The sequence below is a fragment of the Orbicella faveolata genome, unplaced genomic scaffold (genome assembly GCF_042242905.1).
Source record: "Orbicella faveolata isolate gen_17 unplaced genomic scaffold, um_ofav_v1 contig_3, whole genome shotgun sequence".
In the NCBI taxonomy this organism is placed as follows: Eukaryota; Metazoa; Cnidaria; class Anthozoa; order Scleractinia; family Merulinidae; genus Orbicella; species Orbicella faveolata.
In genome coordinates this window covers 19,200,280-19,218,149 of record NW_028301558.1, presented here as the reverse complement: position 1 = coordinate 19,218,149, position 17,870 = coordinate 19,200,280, and the positions used below count along the sequence as shown (strand labels likewise).

The 17,870-nt window shown below is 39.9% G+C and overlaps 1 protein-coding gene across 12 annotated transcripts in view; it reads left to right on the top strand.

The window, feature by feature from the left end:
* The window catches only part of LOC110069470 (uncharacterized), a 48,723-nt gene that overhangs the window by 15,758 nt on the left and 15,095 nt on the right, over positions 1 to 17,870 (top strand). For 2 of the 12 annotated variants that reach the window (XM_089297665.1, XM_089297666.1), the window contains 4 exons: positions 919 to 981; positions 1,191 to 1,253; positions 14,178 to 14,240; positions 14,450 to 14,512. In XM_089297665.1, the coding sequence (XP_089153791.1) occupies positions 919 to 981; positions 1,191 to 1,253; positions 14,178 to 14,240; positions 14,450 to 14,512 (252 nt within the window). Of the gene's footprint in view, positions 1 to 330; positions 394 to 918; positions 982 to 1,190; positions 1,254 to 1,767; positions 2,272 to 2,637; positions 2,701 to 3,242; positions 3,369 to 5,130; positions 6,119 to 10,149; positions 10,260 to 10,308; positions 10,496 to 10,566; positions 10,730 to 10,801; positions 10,880 to 12,065; positions 12,380 to 13,116; positions 13,195 to 13,624; positions 13,688 to 14,177; positions 14,241 to 14,449; positions 14,513 to 16,795; positions 16,859 to 17,254; positions 17,381 to 17,870 lie in introns of those variants that run through there. The other 10 variants (XM_089297672.1, XM_089297669.1, XM_089297670.1 and 7 more) reach the window with 10 other exon arrangements.

Below are 17,870 nucleotides of genomic sequence, written 5' to 3'. Positions count from 1 at the left end.
GGTATCAAACGTCCAGCTTAAGAAATGCGCGCGCAGACTGAATTGTGATTTGAAATTGGCAGTTATGTACGCGCGCATCAGTTTTTTCAACAATTTCGAGATTTTAGCGTCAAAGAAACAGTGAAGGTACTTCTTTTGGCATTCTCAAGAACTTAATTATCCATGTCTTTCTAAATGTTCTTACGCAACTTCGAAAAAACGAGAAAACGTCATTTCGTTGACGCTGATAGGATAGCTCAGCCAATCAGATTACAGCACTATACGTGCAGAACACAACAAAGATCATCCTCATGATAATAAGTATACATGTTTTTCTTTGTACCAAAACAGGGCTCTAAAATGCGTCGCACAATAAAAGAACTGGAAGACAGGTGTCAGGATGCTGAGCGAGAAGTAAGTCTTTTTGATGGATAGGTTTTCACTGCATCTGCGGACGTCTCTCTTCCTTGAATTCGGCAGGTTTTTGGTAAGATTAGGACAAGTTGATGAGTGAAATGAACCACCCGTCTGCTTTAGAAATTGAACTAGCAGACAACTTGTTGGACAAAGAGGCATTGAATTTCTTGAGATTTCAACACCTGGAATACAAAAGAGTTGATGGTCTTTTCTTTTCTTTTCTTTTCTTTTCTTTTCTTTCTTTCTTTCTTTCTTTCTTTCTTTCTTTCTTTCTTTCTTTCTTTCTTTCTTTCTTTCGTTCGTTCGTTCGTTCTTTCTTTCTTTCTTTCGTTCGTTCGTTCGTTCGTTCGTTCGTTCTTTCTTTCTTTCTTTCTTTCTTTCTTTCTTTCTTTCTTTCTTTCTTTCTTTCTTTCTATCTTTCTTTCTTTCTATCTTTCAATCTTTCTTTCTTTCTTTCTTTCTTTCTTTCAATCTTTCTTTCTTTCTTTCTTTCTTTCTTTCTTTCTTCCTTTTTCTTTTAAGAACTCCGAAATGCGTAGCAAGATGGAACAACTGGAAACAAGGCTCCAAGATTCTGAACATGAGGTAAGTCAGCAGGTTTTTGGTAAGATTAGGACAAGTCGATAAGTGAAATGAACCAACTGTCTGCTTTAGAAATTAAACTTGCAGACAACTTGTTTGACAAAGGGGCATTGAATTTCTTGAAAGAGACTTCAACACCTGGAATACAAAGAGTTGATGGTCTTTTCTTTTCTCTCTCTCTTTCTTTCTTTCTTTCTTTCTTTTTTTTAAAGAACTCCGAAATGCGTAGCAAGATGGAACAACTGGAAACAAGGCTCCAGGATTCTGAACATGAGGTAAGTCGGCAGCTGCTAATTAAGCCATTTAAAGCATACTCCTGGCCGAAAGGAATAGCGAGTCCACGCAGATCGAGCCAAATTTGAAGCTCCATTTGTGACCCAAGTGCTTGACAGTCACTCTATTTAGATATTTTCAAATTCCCTTTTCCTCCTTCGGATAGTTTTTCAACAGTTAATAGTTCCTTTACAGTAATTGAGATGTTAATGTAGAGGGAACCACTGACTGGTTCGGGCATGCGCTATGTGTGTTAGCTGGTTGAGGGGTTCTGTCTTGTTCTCAGTTCAGCCGGTCATCCTTACTGCAGTGGTTGTATCGCAGTCCCTGGGAAGAAAATGTTTCCTTTTGTAGGAGAGGGGTGGGGGTGGGAAAGCGATTCGGGAAGGAGAAGGATACCCTAGATCACGGTTCTAGCGAATATACGATATCACTAACATCGAGGTTACGCACACTTATTTAGCAATTTGAATTCGCCATGTTGCAAGATGTTAATCTTATTGATTGCCTATATAGGGTCTTGGCAATTCTGCTGACGCAGCCACTGAATTAGAAGACGTTTCAGGTGCGACAAGAAATGGTCTTGACACATATCAAGAAACTAGAGAACGTCGAATCGCTATCCAGCTAAAAAGCCTTGACGAAAAGCTTAAAAAAGAAGTAACATCCCCGTTACAAGTACCGGAAGTAAAGGAAGACAAGTTGAAGACTGCAGTCAAATTGGATCTTTTGACAAAACTCAGCGAGAGTTTACAGAATATGTACAGCGATATTCAGGCTATGGTAGCTGAAACGTGTAAATGCCACGAGGATTTGAAGAGAGAATTCTATGACTTTGCCTATCATGGTCTCAGAGCGGAGCACAATGATTTGGTACATCGAGTCAAAGAACTGGAATCATCGCAAGCAGAAATGTCTGATGAGGAGAAGAACGATTTTAAAAGATTACAGCAATACCAGAAAAATCGACAGAGACAGATCGATAGGTTAGAAAACGTTTGGAGAGGACTCTTCTCCTCGGTAAGCAAACACTTCATTTTTTAAAGGAGAGTTTGAAGTAAAAAAAGAAAGGGGACAAAAAAAAAAAAGAGGAAAGTGAAGTGGAGGGAAGTTGTGGTTAGTGTAGTGCTACGTCATGAGTATGCATCTAAGATAAACAAGTGCAATTTTAAGTCTGGGGAACAAGATCCCGTTCTATATTATCCAATCAAAACGTTTGTGCGAACGCTTGACTGTTCTTCGACATCATGGCGCGATCAGTTGCTTAGCAACTTGGAAACGAAAACTGCGGGCTCAGCTCAGGGTTAGGGATCAACAATTTAGCAAGTTTATTAGAGCTCATTTATTAACCTGCATCTGAAGAATGATTTTTATTTTGACTTGCAGCCCGAAAGTCTTCCTGAAACATCGTCCTCATATCCCACCGCAGGAAATAACAACACTAAAAAGGTAGATGAATTCTATAAGCTGCTAAGAATGAAATATGTTACAAAGTGCATACAAATTTTAAAATAAATAGTGATACAGAGAAGCTGACTCACCAATAACAATAAACGTAATTCTTGAGCTCAGCGGGAACAATAGTTTTTCCTCTTCTGATCGTTTAAAATACAAAATCAGTGGTGGATCCAGACCTTAAGCTAAGTGCGGGGGGACGGTTTTGTTCTGCTTGCCCTGCCGGCTTTTCTTTCTTCTACTATTTCTTCTTTTTTTGCCCAAAATAAGGGGGGCCCGGGCCCCTTCCCTAGATCCGCCACTGAAAATGCTTTGATTGTCTGCAGTCAGTTTCAGTTTTTCCTGTGAAGAAAAGTTCCTACATGCTGCAAAAATTGATGGCAATGATGAGCTGATGTCCTGACTCGTGGTTGAGAAATGTGGAGGAGCTTTCTTTATCCAATCTCTCAAAAATTGTTTAAGGGCACAAATATTCCACAAGCCATCGACACGGGGTTGAATTTAAACACTAACTTTTGTTTTTGATGGGTATATAGGCATTGAGTCGCAACCGTACAGACCCTGGCGCCAGACAAAAACAGACAAAACCACGCGAAGAGGCTGCCAGTCCTGGAACACCTCCAGCCAGCGATGAAGAGAAATCTGAAGTGTGCTTTACGACGGTAAGTCCTGTTGTTGTCCCTGACACGTTTCATAGCAGAATCCTTTTGTGATTTTAAAGAGGGGTACATGCAGCAAGGTACAATATACCGTAAAGTTGCTTGACTTTTCTAAACAAAGTGCTTTTCAATCGATTGTCGTAAAACCAAATGCAAAATAATCACTTTGGCGAATCACAAATCACACAGACAATCCAGTGAACCAATCAAAATTAAGAGACGATCTAAAACTCAGAGTAAACAAGTGTAGCTGACACGAAGCGCGGGAAAACGCGTGCGAGCGAATCATGATTGGTTTTGGTTTTACTTCAATTGTGATTGGAGGACAAATTGGCGCGAGATATTTTTAAGCCAATTGCTTGCTTGGTTGCAAAACCAAAACAAAATTAATGCGAATGACTTTCGATAATCAGGGTAAAACCGCTCTAGTCACGTAAACAAATTGCCATTCCACGTAGAAGTTTTCATCGAATTCAATCCGTCAATGTCTGAAAAATTCCATATTGATAACATAGGTCTCAAGCAAGAGATTATCAATGTTAGAGAGTGAATCCCCCATATAGGCCTTATACCCAGAGATTTATGTTTCGTTTCGTTTCGTTTCATTTCAAAGCAAAGGAATACCTCCAACGCTGTGAGGATGTCTTTTATATCTTAATTGCAAGCAAAGGAGCCTGGGCTCTCGCTATGTTTTGATACATCACGAAACTTTAATAGGAGTTTAAATAGGAGACAGAAAACTCATTCAGTTTGTCCATCATTGTCAGAAATATCTCAAACAGAATACGTAAGACAGCGTCAAAATTCGACAAAGAAATTGTAAAAATTGGCCGTCGTAGTTCACGTTCTCTCGGCTATATCACGTTGTTGTTTTGAAAAGAACGGCAAAGAAAGGAACAAAAAATTATAACGCACTCTTACACTGCCATTGTACTGGTTGCCGTTGCCGTTGAGGTTTGCTTATTAAACTCTGGGTCCCTAAAACTGAATAAACGACAAAATAATGAACAGCCAAACAAGCACAAAGCAAATGAAAGCCCAGCCGACCAAAAAGACAGTTGAGAGTGCAGAAAACATCTGTGCTATGAAACGTCTTTTGAAAATCAAAACATATAAAATGACTTTTCACCAAATTTCCCGCCATTTCGTCTCAGGTGGTTTCGAGAAAGTCGCTTGGGCTGTCCACGCATCGCGCGAGTAACATCCTCGGAAGAACTGGGTACCCTGTCTAAAAAATAACTGAAGAGGGATTGCCTTTGGCATAAGGCCTATACGGTGGACTCACTCTCTTACCTTGATAATCTCTATGTCAGGTCTCAAGTGATTGGTGTAGTGTCTCCTGACTGGTTCACTTAACTATTTGCGCGCGACATTTTATAACTGAAACACACTCAACACATTTCTTCCGAAAAGCCCGTCATATATTTAGAATTTCTCTCAGTTAGTAACACGCGGCAAAATTAAAACTTCATCCATTTGTCGCGCCATCTTGTTTGAGTTCGTAACGCAATCTTTCCTTAAGAAGCGAGAATATGTGGCTCATGAGTTTAGATACTTCCCTGCAAGCGGTTTCTACCCGAAAACATATTTTCCATGAGAGTGCATGCTAGTTTGTTATGGTGTGCTATAAAAATGGATGCGATCATTCTTCTTTTTTTTTCAATACGGTTCATTTTACATTAAGCTACACAGCTGTCAAAATGTTTAAGGCCAGAATTGGGAGGCTTTGTTCACAGTTGGTGTACTCATTTATTTTCTCTTGCAGTTCAAACAACGTTCAACGTGGAGCCGTTTTCTCAGACCAAAAGAGAGCAAGGAAAACATGTGTTCTCCTGTTTCCTACTGCACTCGTAGAGACTCTTGATTGTCTAAATGCTTTGGACAGTGATTGATAAAAAACTTTCAATTTGAAAAATCATTTGGTCCTTTGTGGCTCGACCGGCGAACATAGTTCGAGCTCTGGAGGCAATGTCTGGCCAGCGTAATTAAGTAGACGAACCCTAAAGAAAGCATCATCATTGACTGCGATTGACCGTTAGTAAAGAATTGTCATGGCTCGTAGCACTTGAAAATCTAGTTAAATTGCAATAGACTATATTCGTAGTCTCGGTATAGGACTGGAACTAGCTTGCAACTGAGGCTAATGTGGGGATGTTAATCGCTTATTAATGATATTTCCCCGCAGAGTCTCCATTCCATGCTAGTTCCAGTCCAATACTGAGAATACGAATATGGTCTATTTAAGTGTGCATGGCACGCGTTCAATGTTAGGGCCCTTCAGCCCTTTTGTGGTGTCATTGTATTGTGTTCTTGAAAGACACTTTACCCTCACAATACTTCTCTCCACTCACCTGTATAAATGGGAACCGGGAAATTGTCGGGACACAACCATACAAAATGCCGCAGATTTTGTATACATTACAATTATCTTATAAATTGTAATTAATATATTTTTTGCGCCTGTAAAATAATGCAACATTATATATATTTACACATAGCATTGTTTAATAGCAAAAGCAACTCAGCCACAGTAGAGCCGCTCTAACACGGACACAAAAGCCGCAAAGTGTAGTCTGTATCATAGAGGCGTCTGTATTCTAAAGGTGAAGATTGCAAGAATTCTTGGTTCATTGGGACCACCTGAATTGCCCGTAATTAAGAGTTGTCCGTACGGAGAGGTTTGGCTGTAGTAAATTATAAGCCAGGTTTAGAAAGCACTGAATGAAAATCAAATAAAACAAAATAAAACAAAAGGCTCCTGAAACCATTTTTGGGGCCTGACCATTGATGGGAAACGTGGTTTGACGGCGCTCTTCTCAGGGTGGGGGTTGAGAAGGTCCAGGCTTCCGTAGGAAAAAAAATTCCAGCTGGGTTTTCAGTGGTTGTTTTCACATCCACAATGAATAATCTGACTCATCTATTTCATATGCTTTTACGGTTGCACAGTTCTTAACTGCCAGGGAACTAGCCCCAGCTACGAAGACGCCTGGACTTACTAATTTATCTAACTTGTGTTCACCTTGTGTTCACCTTGCCGTGGTGGTGAAGCTTGTGTGTCTCCATGACCCGGAGAGCTGTGCCGGCGGGGACTTTGTTCCCTGGCAGGTCTAACCATGCCGGATTGGTCGAAGGGTAGAGGCCAGACGAAGAACAGCCCCTGGTCCTCCAGGTTGGGGGTTGGGCGGCGGGCTGATAACCCGCTCCCAGAAAATGCTATTTATTACAGAAACCGAAGCTAGAACTACCACTGCACCCTATCGGGAAGCAGGGGTAAAAGATGTTAACACCCGGTTGGAACAACGTGCGAAGCAGCGAATGACGCATAAGCCGCCGACGAAATTGCTGTCGCCAAAAGCGTGTGTGAAGATCGGGCAATGGAATGTTAGGACAATGTTTGAGACTGTTGGCGGCGAAGCATGTTACGTGGAATGAGGCAAAAGGCACTGCACAAAATAGGGTTAGGTGGCGCGCGCTAGTTGAGGACCTATGTTCCACTTAGGAACGAAGAGGATTAAGTAAGTAAGTAAGTGTTCAGCTAAGCCTTTTTATAAAATTGGCATTGTCATCCAGATCGCCAGTATGATAGCGGAGCCCCAGAGAACAAGGAGAGCACCATAACGATCAGAGGAAAAGAACCACATGTATGCATAGAAATAGAAAATCATGGCCCTTCCAGCGCTCGCTTTTGCAATGCTCACCAGTAGTTTTTCAGCATTAAGGCATTTGTAGGCTACGAACAGTACCTCGTCCCCAGTCGTCCACGCCCTGAAAAGGTGAATTAAAAATGAAACCCGCCCCTGCAGGGAATGATGGTAGCTGTATTTATCAAAACATATATCCAGTCCAAGATGATGAATACAACTACCATGATTCCCTGCCGTCGCATCTCACACAAAGAATTGGCCATTGGATCAACTGTAGAAATTCTCGAGTTGGTTAAATAGACAGTAAAGTTCTTTTGTGACGAAAATAAAATTAAGTGAGCCATCAACAGCTAGAGGAACGTAAGTGGCACAGGAAAAGAAAGCAGCAAAGTCCTATAATTCCTAGACAATCGTCGTCACCACTCCTTTTCCACAGTTCTCTGATGGCATAATACGATGTCTAACACTGCTACGGTTAACATGCGGCTGACAGAAATCAATCACAGATGACTTCAAAATGTGGTAAGAGCAAAAAAATGGGCGATTGGTGGACCTCGATTCCTTTAATCAGCACAAGCAAATGGTTAATTGGGTTGAACTGAGGTTTCATAAAAGCAAGCCGGGCTGACTGCATCTTGAATCTGAACCAATAGTGTAGAAAAATTGCCGTATGGTGTTGGACCGCACGCACTGTCAACAGCTGAAAATGAGCAGCTCATTTTGCGTTGTACACCACGCTTCTGACTGCAATGTATATATTGTCGCAAAAGACCGGAGCGAAGACCATATGTCACGTCATAAATGTAAATATGGCAAGAACAAAATTGTCATAAAATACTTTTGTACATGTATAGGCTCTAACGATATAAGATAATATGACGTTATTTTTCCGGATTTTTTCCCTTTGTATTGAAAAAAAAAAACAAAATAGAGTTTCTACAAGTGAATTTGCAAACAAGACTCCAAACTGGGCTACGGTATTGTTACTCAAAATTACTATTGTGTTTTTGGCTCTTATTTGATTCGTTGCAATCCCGTCTTTGACGGTACAAGATTGCTTGATCTGGAAACTTCGCCTATTCAAAGCCCACAAAATGCAAATCAGATGCCAAAACGATTTTCCCTTAGGCCGTTTAAAATTAAGCAAGGAAAATGTTTGGTAACTCTCGTTCGTATCTTCATTTCCTAATAGTTCGTTAGACATTGCCACTTACGGTATGAGCCTAGACCAGCCTTCGTTCAATTAAAAAGCTTTCTCCTGAAAACAGCGTGGAACAATCACCCATCCCTCCTGTACCACCAGTCAACTATTTCCCAGTCTGTTCCGAGTCAAAAAATTCAACATGGCATCGTTGTGTTCATTTTCATGTTTTCCAATTTTCTCTCGTTGAACTCGAAAGAGAAGGGATTTGAAATTTTTTGTGAAACTAATTTGATTAACTGTATATATTCAACTTCGGACAAACCCAATGCGAAATCCAGCAGCGGCTTAAACAGCACATTGCTTGCGTCGAGTGCTTGCGAGCGTCGAGTCAGACCATCGAGTGGTAGGAGAAATGTAGTATCTTGGTGTTTGAATGGCCCAAAAAGATTATTGCTGTTTGTGGTAGAGGGAAGGTAAGAGTGTTTGGTTTTGGCATCCGATTATTGCTGAAGTTTTAGTTGTGCGTTCTGCGGGAAGTTGAAAATGACTCATTTGTTGCTTATTCGCAGGTACGAAATATAGGTATTCGAAAACTAAATGGTGTAGACTGACTTGTGCTTATTTCTCATATCTCTGGCTTTTTACAAGAAGTTCTATGTCCAATCATATCAGATACAAAACACGAACTTCGTACGCTAAATTTTACAGTTTTTGCTGGATGTCAAATTTGGGTCAAATTTACCAGAAAAACTAAGACCTGAGGGGGTGATGGAGAGTGGATCTCATATCTCCTATACCAAAACAATTGAAGAGCAAACTTTAGTATATTCATCCATAAGTCAACCTAACCTATCTATGATGTTAGTATGGAATAATCTGGCTCACCCTCATCTTTGACCACCTGCCTGGCTTTCTCAGACAATAACTCTTTAAATCCTAGTGTGCGTGTCACACCGCACTCTGATCCTTGGACTCTATTTTCTTCCTCCTGGGTTGAAGCTCTTTAAAAAGGCGGGAAAGGGAGAGTTCAGGGACTACTGCAATGAGCCGTGACACATGCCCAGTCATTGAACAATACTGTGTGCATATTATTGAGATGCGAGAGATTTTAGGAAGGAGGAAACCCTTACGTGGTAGCCTGTTTTTTTTCTCCTTATGTGAGACCCCTGAGGACGAGTCTGTCAAACAATAGACTGCGAATGCATCAGTCACTCCTCCTCTGTACGCCTACTTTGTTCAGCGTATCTCCAATTCACAGGAGACAGGACAATGGAGGTCATTGTACTTTCTTTCTGAGGTTACTCAAGGTGTTACCTGCTCGATTCGGCAAACGCTTAATTTGGGTGGAACTCGAGTCCTTAAAAGCAAGGTGCAAACATCCCATATGTGTAAGAAATAGAAAGGAGACATATGCTCACTCGCCACTAAAGAGCAGGCATGCGAAATTTGTCCAAAATAGACCGGGCAATGTTAAAAAAAAACCGGGAAAATGCACCTTTTAGTTGAAAGTGAAAATTAAAACCAGGGCCCTGAGAAAAAACCCCATTAGTTGAAAAAGCTTTTGTTGCGGTTTAGCCAAACTTGACCTGACCTGAGTGAGTGGGAGAGTTAACGACTTGGCACGAAGAATGCTATAACAAAGCAAATTCACTCGTTCGAAGAGTAACAAGTAACATAAACTTAGGCAAGAGGATAATTTTAAAAATTAAACAATAAAACTGTTTTTAATTCGTTTCAGTTTGATAAGTTTTCACTAGGGCAGTTTGCCGGTGGGTGTCAGTGATACTTAGTATACGTATGAACCGAGTTACAATACACATTTTAATGCTCTGAGAGATCTATGAAAAGTCAGGATTAAATTCAAATTTAATTCATCTTGCTGTTCACTGTCTCTGTACGTTCTGCAGGAGGTTATGTGACGCGTGTAACGCAGGTCACGCTCTCTCGCTCTTATCCCAGATTTGCGGCTTTGCGCAGAACAGTCTACGTGGTCTTCAAAGCAAAACAATCGCTTTTGCATCGGCGGTCTCTTGGCCTGCAGTTTGTGAGCAATGAAAGTTGTTCAGCCTATTTCCTCGAGCATGCATGGACCGGACGAGTGTATAGGTATAAACTCGAGATATGCGCAATATTACACACCTTTGTATATGACCCAAGCATTTTTCAAATTGTTCTCTACTGAGTAAACACGACCGGGTAAATTCCCCGATTATAATTGATTCACGATCCGCTGGGCTCAACGAGGAAATGAAAACTTCTTGCATGTTTTAGCATCTTTTGCAACCTCCATTGCATTGCTTTTCATGCAGTTCTGCTCATTTGCAGAGTCCTTACTGAAAAAAGTGAGTTCATATTTATGATAACAATATTCTATTGAGATATTTCCTCATATATAGCGGTATTAACCTATCAGAGTGTTTGCATATGATCAAACAAGGTACGACATGGCAGGAAGTCACGACATTCACTATAACTTAAACAGTCTAATACAGCTCGATTCTCCAAAGTACATTCAAACACTGAGTTCCAAGTTCTTGCTAATTTAACATAGCGGTAAACAGATCGATCACAACTCCGTAAGATCTTTCGTCAATTTCTTAAATCTTCAAGTCATGTTTGAGCCTGATCTCTGCTGTTTCGATCACTAGCTCTCTCGACTTGACCTGACCAGAACACTTCGCCAGAGAACATAACTGGAGGAATGTCGTGTAAATCTGCAGACATGAGTAAGTACTTTAATATAAGTACACGACTCTCTGGTAGAAGTTTACAATATCGTTTTGAAAGGCCTTGATGTTTCATTATTTCCGGGTGGCCACTGAGTCAATAATGTCTTTCAAGGGATTACAGGCGGCGTACGGGAAATTAGGATAATAATGATCGGTGTTTCTGATGTCATGTTCAAGTTTGTTCTCAGATTTTCATGCTATCTTAAGTAATCGTGCACATTGTTCCTCAAACATTTATTATTTATTATTATCGCATTTTTTATTTTTATAAATGTTCGCTAAACTTTCATCTACTCTAAGTTGAGTGACTAAACAGTCGTTTTCTCTATTTGGCTCACTATTTCTGTCCTGCCGGTGTTTCTACGGGGGTTAGAAGAAAAGAGACAATTCCTGCATAAGTGTCGTAGAATATTAATCTTTTATAGCATTCCAATGCATATCATATAGTTGTCTCCTCGCTAGGTCACGCGTCACTTGAGAAGAGTACGCAACTGAGCCCGCGATTTTTTTTTTTTTCAGTATTCCATGCTAAGATAGCAGGATGACGTATTTGTGCTACTTTTGAATTAGATACCATATGTACAAAAACTAATTGAAGATGAACAAATATTGAAATAATTAATACTGGCCTTCAGACCTTCATGAATATTAGTCCATTCCACGCATAAAGCTTGACACCAGATGCTTGTTCAATAAAAGGTTACTACATTCTTAGACGGGAGCTAAATAAAATAGCGATTGCGTTTCCTTTGATGGTTCGATTGATTTTGGTGATCTCAACAAAAAACACTGATTGTTCAAGTAATTAACTTGAATCATTAATTCGCCAAATTGAGCCTTCGAAAAATAGTAACCTTACATTATAAGCCTGCTGCAACTCTTTTAGTTTATGCTGGGCTGACAGAGCACTCGAGGGGATCCCGAGGGAAACCGAATGGCAACGAACCCACGCGAATAGATCCGTTGCCGACTTTTTTTCGAGATAAAAACGTTTATTCATTTATTTTATTTTTTATTGTAAACACGAGATAAACACGGTTACATTTGCGATAGCCCTGCTTTCAAATAGAGAGCATTTTTTAGGCGTTCCGTTTTATTTTCCTGTTTGAAAAGCTGAGTTGTTCCATCGAACCTTTTTAGCTGCATAACGGTAGCTTTCATTAATGCTACTGTTGTGTTACAGATCAGGATCCAATCCAAATGGGCCTGGACCCGAGTCATCAGCTGACGGAGAAAGACATCCACGATTACCAGCTGCCAGAAAAGATTGGAGGCAAGTGGAGAGACCTGGCACGAGCCTTAGACTACAGCCAAGCCAACATTAATAGGATCCAAAAGGATCAAGGCGGCTCTACCAAGGAGTGCTGTATCGAGGTCCTCGTTTGCTGGAGGGGTCGGGAGGGACGGAACGCTACCGTCGAAAAATTAGCTGGGGCTTTAGTAAAAGCAGAGTTGAAGAACGTGGCCGATGAATTGATGTGTATGGATACCACCCAAGTACGTCTACTTTGAACTAGTGTAGAAATTAAACATAAACTTGAACAAAATATCGCAGATACGCTCTTTTTCTTTCAGAACTTCAAATTTTTGGAATTAGACAGGACAATCTTAATTCATTTTTTGAACCTGAAGATGTTCTTTAGTTACCATTTCTAATCGTTTCATTTTATAGTGTTTTGTTATCTTTTCCAAAAGCCCAGAATTAAAACATTCAGACAACCATACAACATATGCCAAAGATCTTCTACTGTACTGAGCCATGCAATAATACATGCTCATCGTTTAGTTTCAAATATGTCCCTAAAAGCATTCGGTCATTGGGCTGAAAAGACTCAGGTTCTACATTCTACCATAGTACTGTCAACAAGTTGTCAAAATAATCCTGTGCCAAACTTAGTTGTGGATAGCTTATACAGTTGGACCCAGCTAATTTTAACCTGCGGACAGACGCGTACGGCCTTGCGCCAGATCGCAGGTTATGTTGAACTCGGTTATTTCGAATTTCCCTTTACTACGAACTCAAAACAATTTTCCGTGGATTTGTCTTTTAGTAATTTACTTCCGCTTTATCGATTTATTTTTTGTTTCCCTGAGAGTTAGCTAGAAGTCAAAATAGCGGGATTCGACTGCAGTTTGAAGTTCAATAGTAAAGCATCGAGAATTTGCGTGCATGTTCAAAGGTTTTTGTGTATACTGTGGAAGAAATTAATCTGGATTTTTTTCTTGCATGCCAGAATGACAGATTTGACATGACTATAAGTCAAATGCAGACAAACTGTAACTGCAAACATCTAGAGGTCCTGAAGGAAGAGGTAATGAAATTATTCTCAATTTTAACATGATTAACAATGTTTTAGTATAACTCTAACTGAAATTTCCTTTAAATGATGATTTTCAATTATGTTATAACGTGGTATCAAACGTCCAACCTAAGAAATGCGCGCGCAGACTGAATTGTGATTTGAAATTGGCAGTTATGTACGCGCGCATCAGTTTTTTCAACAATTTCGAGATTTTAGCCTCAAAGAAACAGTGAAGGTACTTCTTTTGGCATTCTCAAGAACTTAATTATCCATGTCTTTCTAAATGTTCTTACGCAACTTCGAAAAAACGAGAAAACGTCATTTCGTTGACGCTGATAGGATAGCTCAGCCAATCAGATTACAGCACTATACGTGCAGAACACAACAAAGATCATCCTCATGATAATAAGTGTACATGTTTTTCTTTGTACCAAAACAGGGCTCTAAAATGCGTCGCACAATAAAAGAACTGGAAGACAGGTGTCAGGATGCTGAGCGAGAAGTAAGTCTTTTTGATGGATAGGTTTTCACTGCATCTGCGGACGTCTCTCTTCCTTGAATTCGGCAGGTTTTTGGTAAGATTAGGACAAGTTGATGAGTGAAATGAACCACCCGTCTGCTTTAGAAATTGAACTAGCAGACAACTTGTTGGACAAAGAGGCATTGAATTTCTTGAGACTTCAACACCTGGAATACAAAAGAGTTGATGGTCTTTTCTTTTCTTTTCTTTTCTTTTCTTTTCTTTTCTTTCTTTCTTTCTTTCTTTCTTTCTTTCTTTCTTTCGTTCGTTCGTTCGTTCGTTCGTTTGTTCGTTCGTTCGTTCTTTCTTTCTTTCGTTCGTTCGTTTGTTCGTTCTTTCTTTCTTTCTTTCTTTCTTTCTATCTTTCTTTCTTTCTATCTTTCAATCTTTCTTTCTTTCTTTCTTTCTTTCTTTCTTTCTTTCTTTCAATCTTTCTTTCTTTCTTTCTTTCTTTCTTCCTTTTTCTTTTAAGAACTCCGAAATGCGTAGCAAGATGGAACAACTGGAAACAAGGCTCCAAGATTCTGAACATGAGGTAAGTCAGCAGGTTTTTGGTAAGATTAGGACAAGTCGATAAGTGAAATGAACCAACCGTCTGCTTTAGAAATTAAACTTGCAGACAACTTGTTTGACAAGGGGGCATTGAATTTCTTGAAAGAGACTTCAACACCTGGAATACAAAGAGTTGATGGTCTTTTCTTTTCTCTCTCTCTTTCTTTCTTTCTTTCTTTCTTTTTTTTAAAGAACTCCGAAGTGCGTAGCAAGATGGAACAACTGGAAACAAGGCTCCAGGATTCTGAACATGAGGTAAGTCGGCAGCTGCTAATTAAGCCATTTAAAGCATACTCCTGGCAGAAAGGAATAGCGAGTCCACGCAGATCGAGCCAAATTTGAAGCTCCATTTGTGACCCAAGTGCTTGACAGTCACTCTATTTAGATATTTTCAAATTCCCTTTTCCTCCTTCGGATAGTTTTTGAACCATTAATAGTTCCTTTACAGTAATTGAGATGTTAATGTAGAGGGAGCCACTGACTGGTTCGGGCATGCGCAATGTGTGTTAGCTGGTTGAGGGGTTCTGTCTTGTTCTCAGTTCAGCCGGTCATCCTTACTGCAGTGGTTGTATCGCAGTCCCTGGGAAGAAAATGTTTTCTTTTGTAGGAGAGGGGTGGGGGTGGGAAAGCGAGTCGGGAAGGAGAAGGATACCCTAGATCACGGTTCTAGCGAATATACGATATCACTAATATCAAGGTTACGCACACTTATTTAGCAATTTGAATTCGCCATGTTGCAAGATGTTAATCTTATTGATTGCCTATATAGGGTCTTGGCAATTCTGTTGACGCAGCCAGTGAATTGGAAGACGTTTCAGGTGCGACAAGAAATGGTCTTGACACAGATCAAGAAACTAGAGAACGTCGAATCGTTATCAAGCTAAAAAGCCTTGACGAAAAGCTTAAAAGAGAAGTAACATTCCCGTTACAAGTACCGGAAGTAAAGGAAGACAAGTTGAAGACTGCAGTCAAATTGGATCTTTTGACAAAACTCAGCGAGAGTTTACAGAAGATATACAGCAAAATTCAGGCTATGGTAGCTGAAACGTGTACGTGCAACGAGGATTTGAAGAGAGAATTCTATGACTTTGTCTATCATGGTCTCAGAGCGGAGCACAATGATTTGGTACATCGAGTCAAAGAACTGGAATCATCGCAAGCAGAAATGTCTGATGAGGAGAAGAACGATTTTAAAAGATTGCAGCAATACCAGAAGAATCGACAGAGACAGATCGATAGGTTGGAAAACGTTTGGAGGGGACTCTTCTCCTCGGTAAGCAAAGACTTCATTTTTTAAAGGAGAGTTTGCAGTAAAAAAAGATAGGGAACAAAAAAAAAAGAGGAAAGTGAAGTGGAGGAAAGTTGTGGCTAGTGTAGTGCTACGTCATGAGTATGCATCTAAGATAACCAAGTGCAATTTTAAGTCTGGGGAATAAGATCCCGTTCTTTATTATCCAATCAAAACGTTTGTGCGAGCGCTTGACGGTTCTTCAGCATCATGGCGCGATCGGTTGCTTAGCAACTTGGAAACGAAAACTGCGGGCTCAGTTTAGGGTTAGGGATCAACAATTTAGCAAGTTCCTTAGAGTTCATATATTATATAGACACGAGTGTTTGTTTAGGTAATCATACGGTTTCGAGTTCAATTTCGAATTAATTTGCACAAGTGAAGCTGAAATTGCACGAGCCGCTTCGGTGAGTGCAATTTCCGTTTTTCACAAGTGCTAATTAATTACAAATTGAACGAGAAAAGCCGTATGATTACTTTTTAATAATATTAACATGAAAAAATTCGCGTGGAGGAAATGCCGGAAGATTAAGATCTTTCTTGAAGCCATTTTCTCTCATTCAAGAAAACTTTTTTCAAAGTTTCCGCACTAAATTGTCGCCATCATTTTGCGTGATATCATTGGCTGATGAAATTTCCTGTTTTCTTTCAGCCAATCATAATCTAGGATTACTTTGTGTAATTTGCACTGGTGTTACACGTTTTGCACTGGTGTTACACTTGAACTGTACTGCTCTCAGCCAATCAGAATCGAGTAATTTTTCATGTATGTTATTATACTGAAAAAGACACCGCTCGTAAAATTCATACGAAACCACATCTGGGACTCGACTGGAGTATTTTCCATATCCTCACTCGTGAAGATATCGGTGATTTCACTGATATCAAGTTTGTCTCTTAAATTGTACTTAAATTTGTTGGTGTATGATGGAAAAATTTTCGGGTCTTCTTTGAAAGTCTTCGGCAATCTTCGGAAATTTTCGGAAATGTTCGGCAACGTTTGTGTGACCTTCGGACAAGTTTTGAAGAATCTTCGAAAATCTTCGGAAAATGGTCAAAAACGTCGTCATCAGCATGTCTGTATAATAAAAAGAACATTGCACGTTAGCTCGAAGATATGAGTTTTATGTTCTCTTGGCAAGAACACTGGCCACTCGAACATAAAATTCATATCTTCTCGCCACCATGTAATATCCTCTATATATTAACCTGCATCTGAAGAATGATCTTCATCTTGAATTAAATTGCAGCCCGAAAGTCTTCCTGAATCATCGTCCTCAGATCCCACCAGAGGAAATAACAATAGTAAAAAGGTAGGTAAATTATAAACTGCTAAGAATGAAATATGTTACTAAGTGCATAAAAATTTTAAAATAAATAGTGATAGAGAAAAGCTGACTCACCAATAATGATGAACGCAATTTTTTAGCTCAACGGGAACAATATTTTTTTTCTCTTCTGAGCGTTTAAAATACAAAATGCTTTGATTGTCTGCTGTCAGTTTCAGTTTTTTCTGTAGGAAAGTTCCTATATGCATGCTGCAAAAATTGCAGGCAATGATGAGCTGATGTTCCTACTCGTGGTTGAGAAATGTGGAGGAGCTTTCTTTATCCAGTCTCTCAAAAATTGTTTAAGGGCACAAATATTCCACAAGCCATCGACACGGAGTTGAATTTAAACGTAAACTTTTGTTTTTGATGGGTATATAGGCATTGAGTCGCAACCGCACAGACCCTGGCGCCAGACAAAAACAGACAAAACCACGCGAAGAGGCTACCAGTCCTGGAACACCTCCAGCCAGTGATGAAGAGAAATCTGAAGTGTGCCCTACAATGGTAAGTCCTGATGTTGCCTCTGACACGTTTCATAGCAGAATCCTTTTGTGATTATAAAGAGGGGTACATGTAACAAGTTACAATATGCCGAAAAGTTGCTTGACTTTCTAAATAAAGTGCTTTTCAATCGATTGTCGTAAACCCAAATCCAAAATAATCACTTTGGCGAATCACAAATCACACAGACAATCCAGTGAACCAATCAAAATTAAGAGACGATGATCTAAAACTCAGAGTAAACACGTGTAGCTGACACGAAGCGCGGGAAAGCGCGTGCGAGCGAATCATGATTGGTTTTGGTTTTACTTCAATTGTGATTGGAAGACAAATTGGCGCGAGATATTTTTAAGCCAATTGCTTGCTTGGTTGCAAAACCAAAACAAATGCGAATGACTTTCGATAATCAAGGTAAAACCGCTCTAGTCAAGTAAACAAATTGCCATTCCACGTAGAAGTTTTCATCGAATTCAATCCGACAATGTCTGAAAAA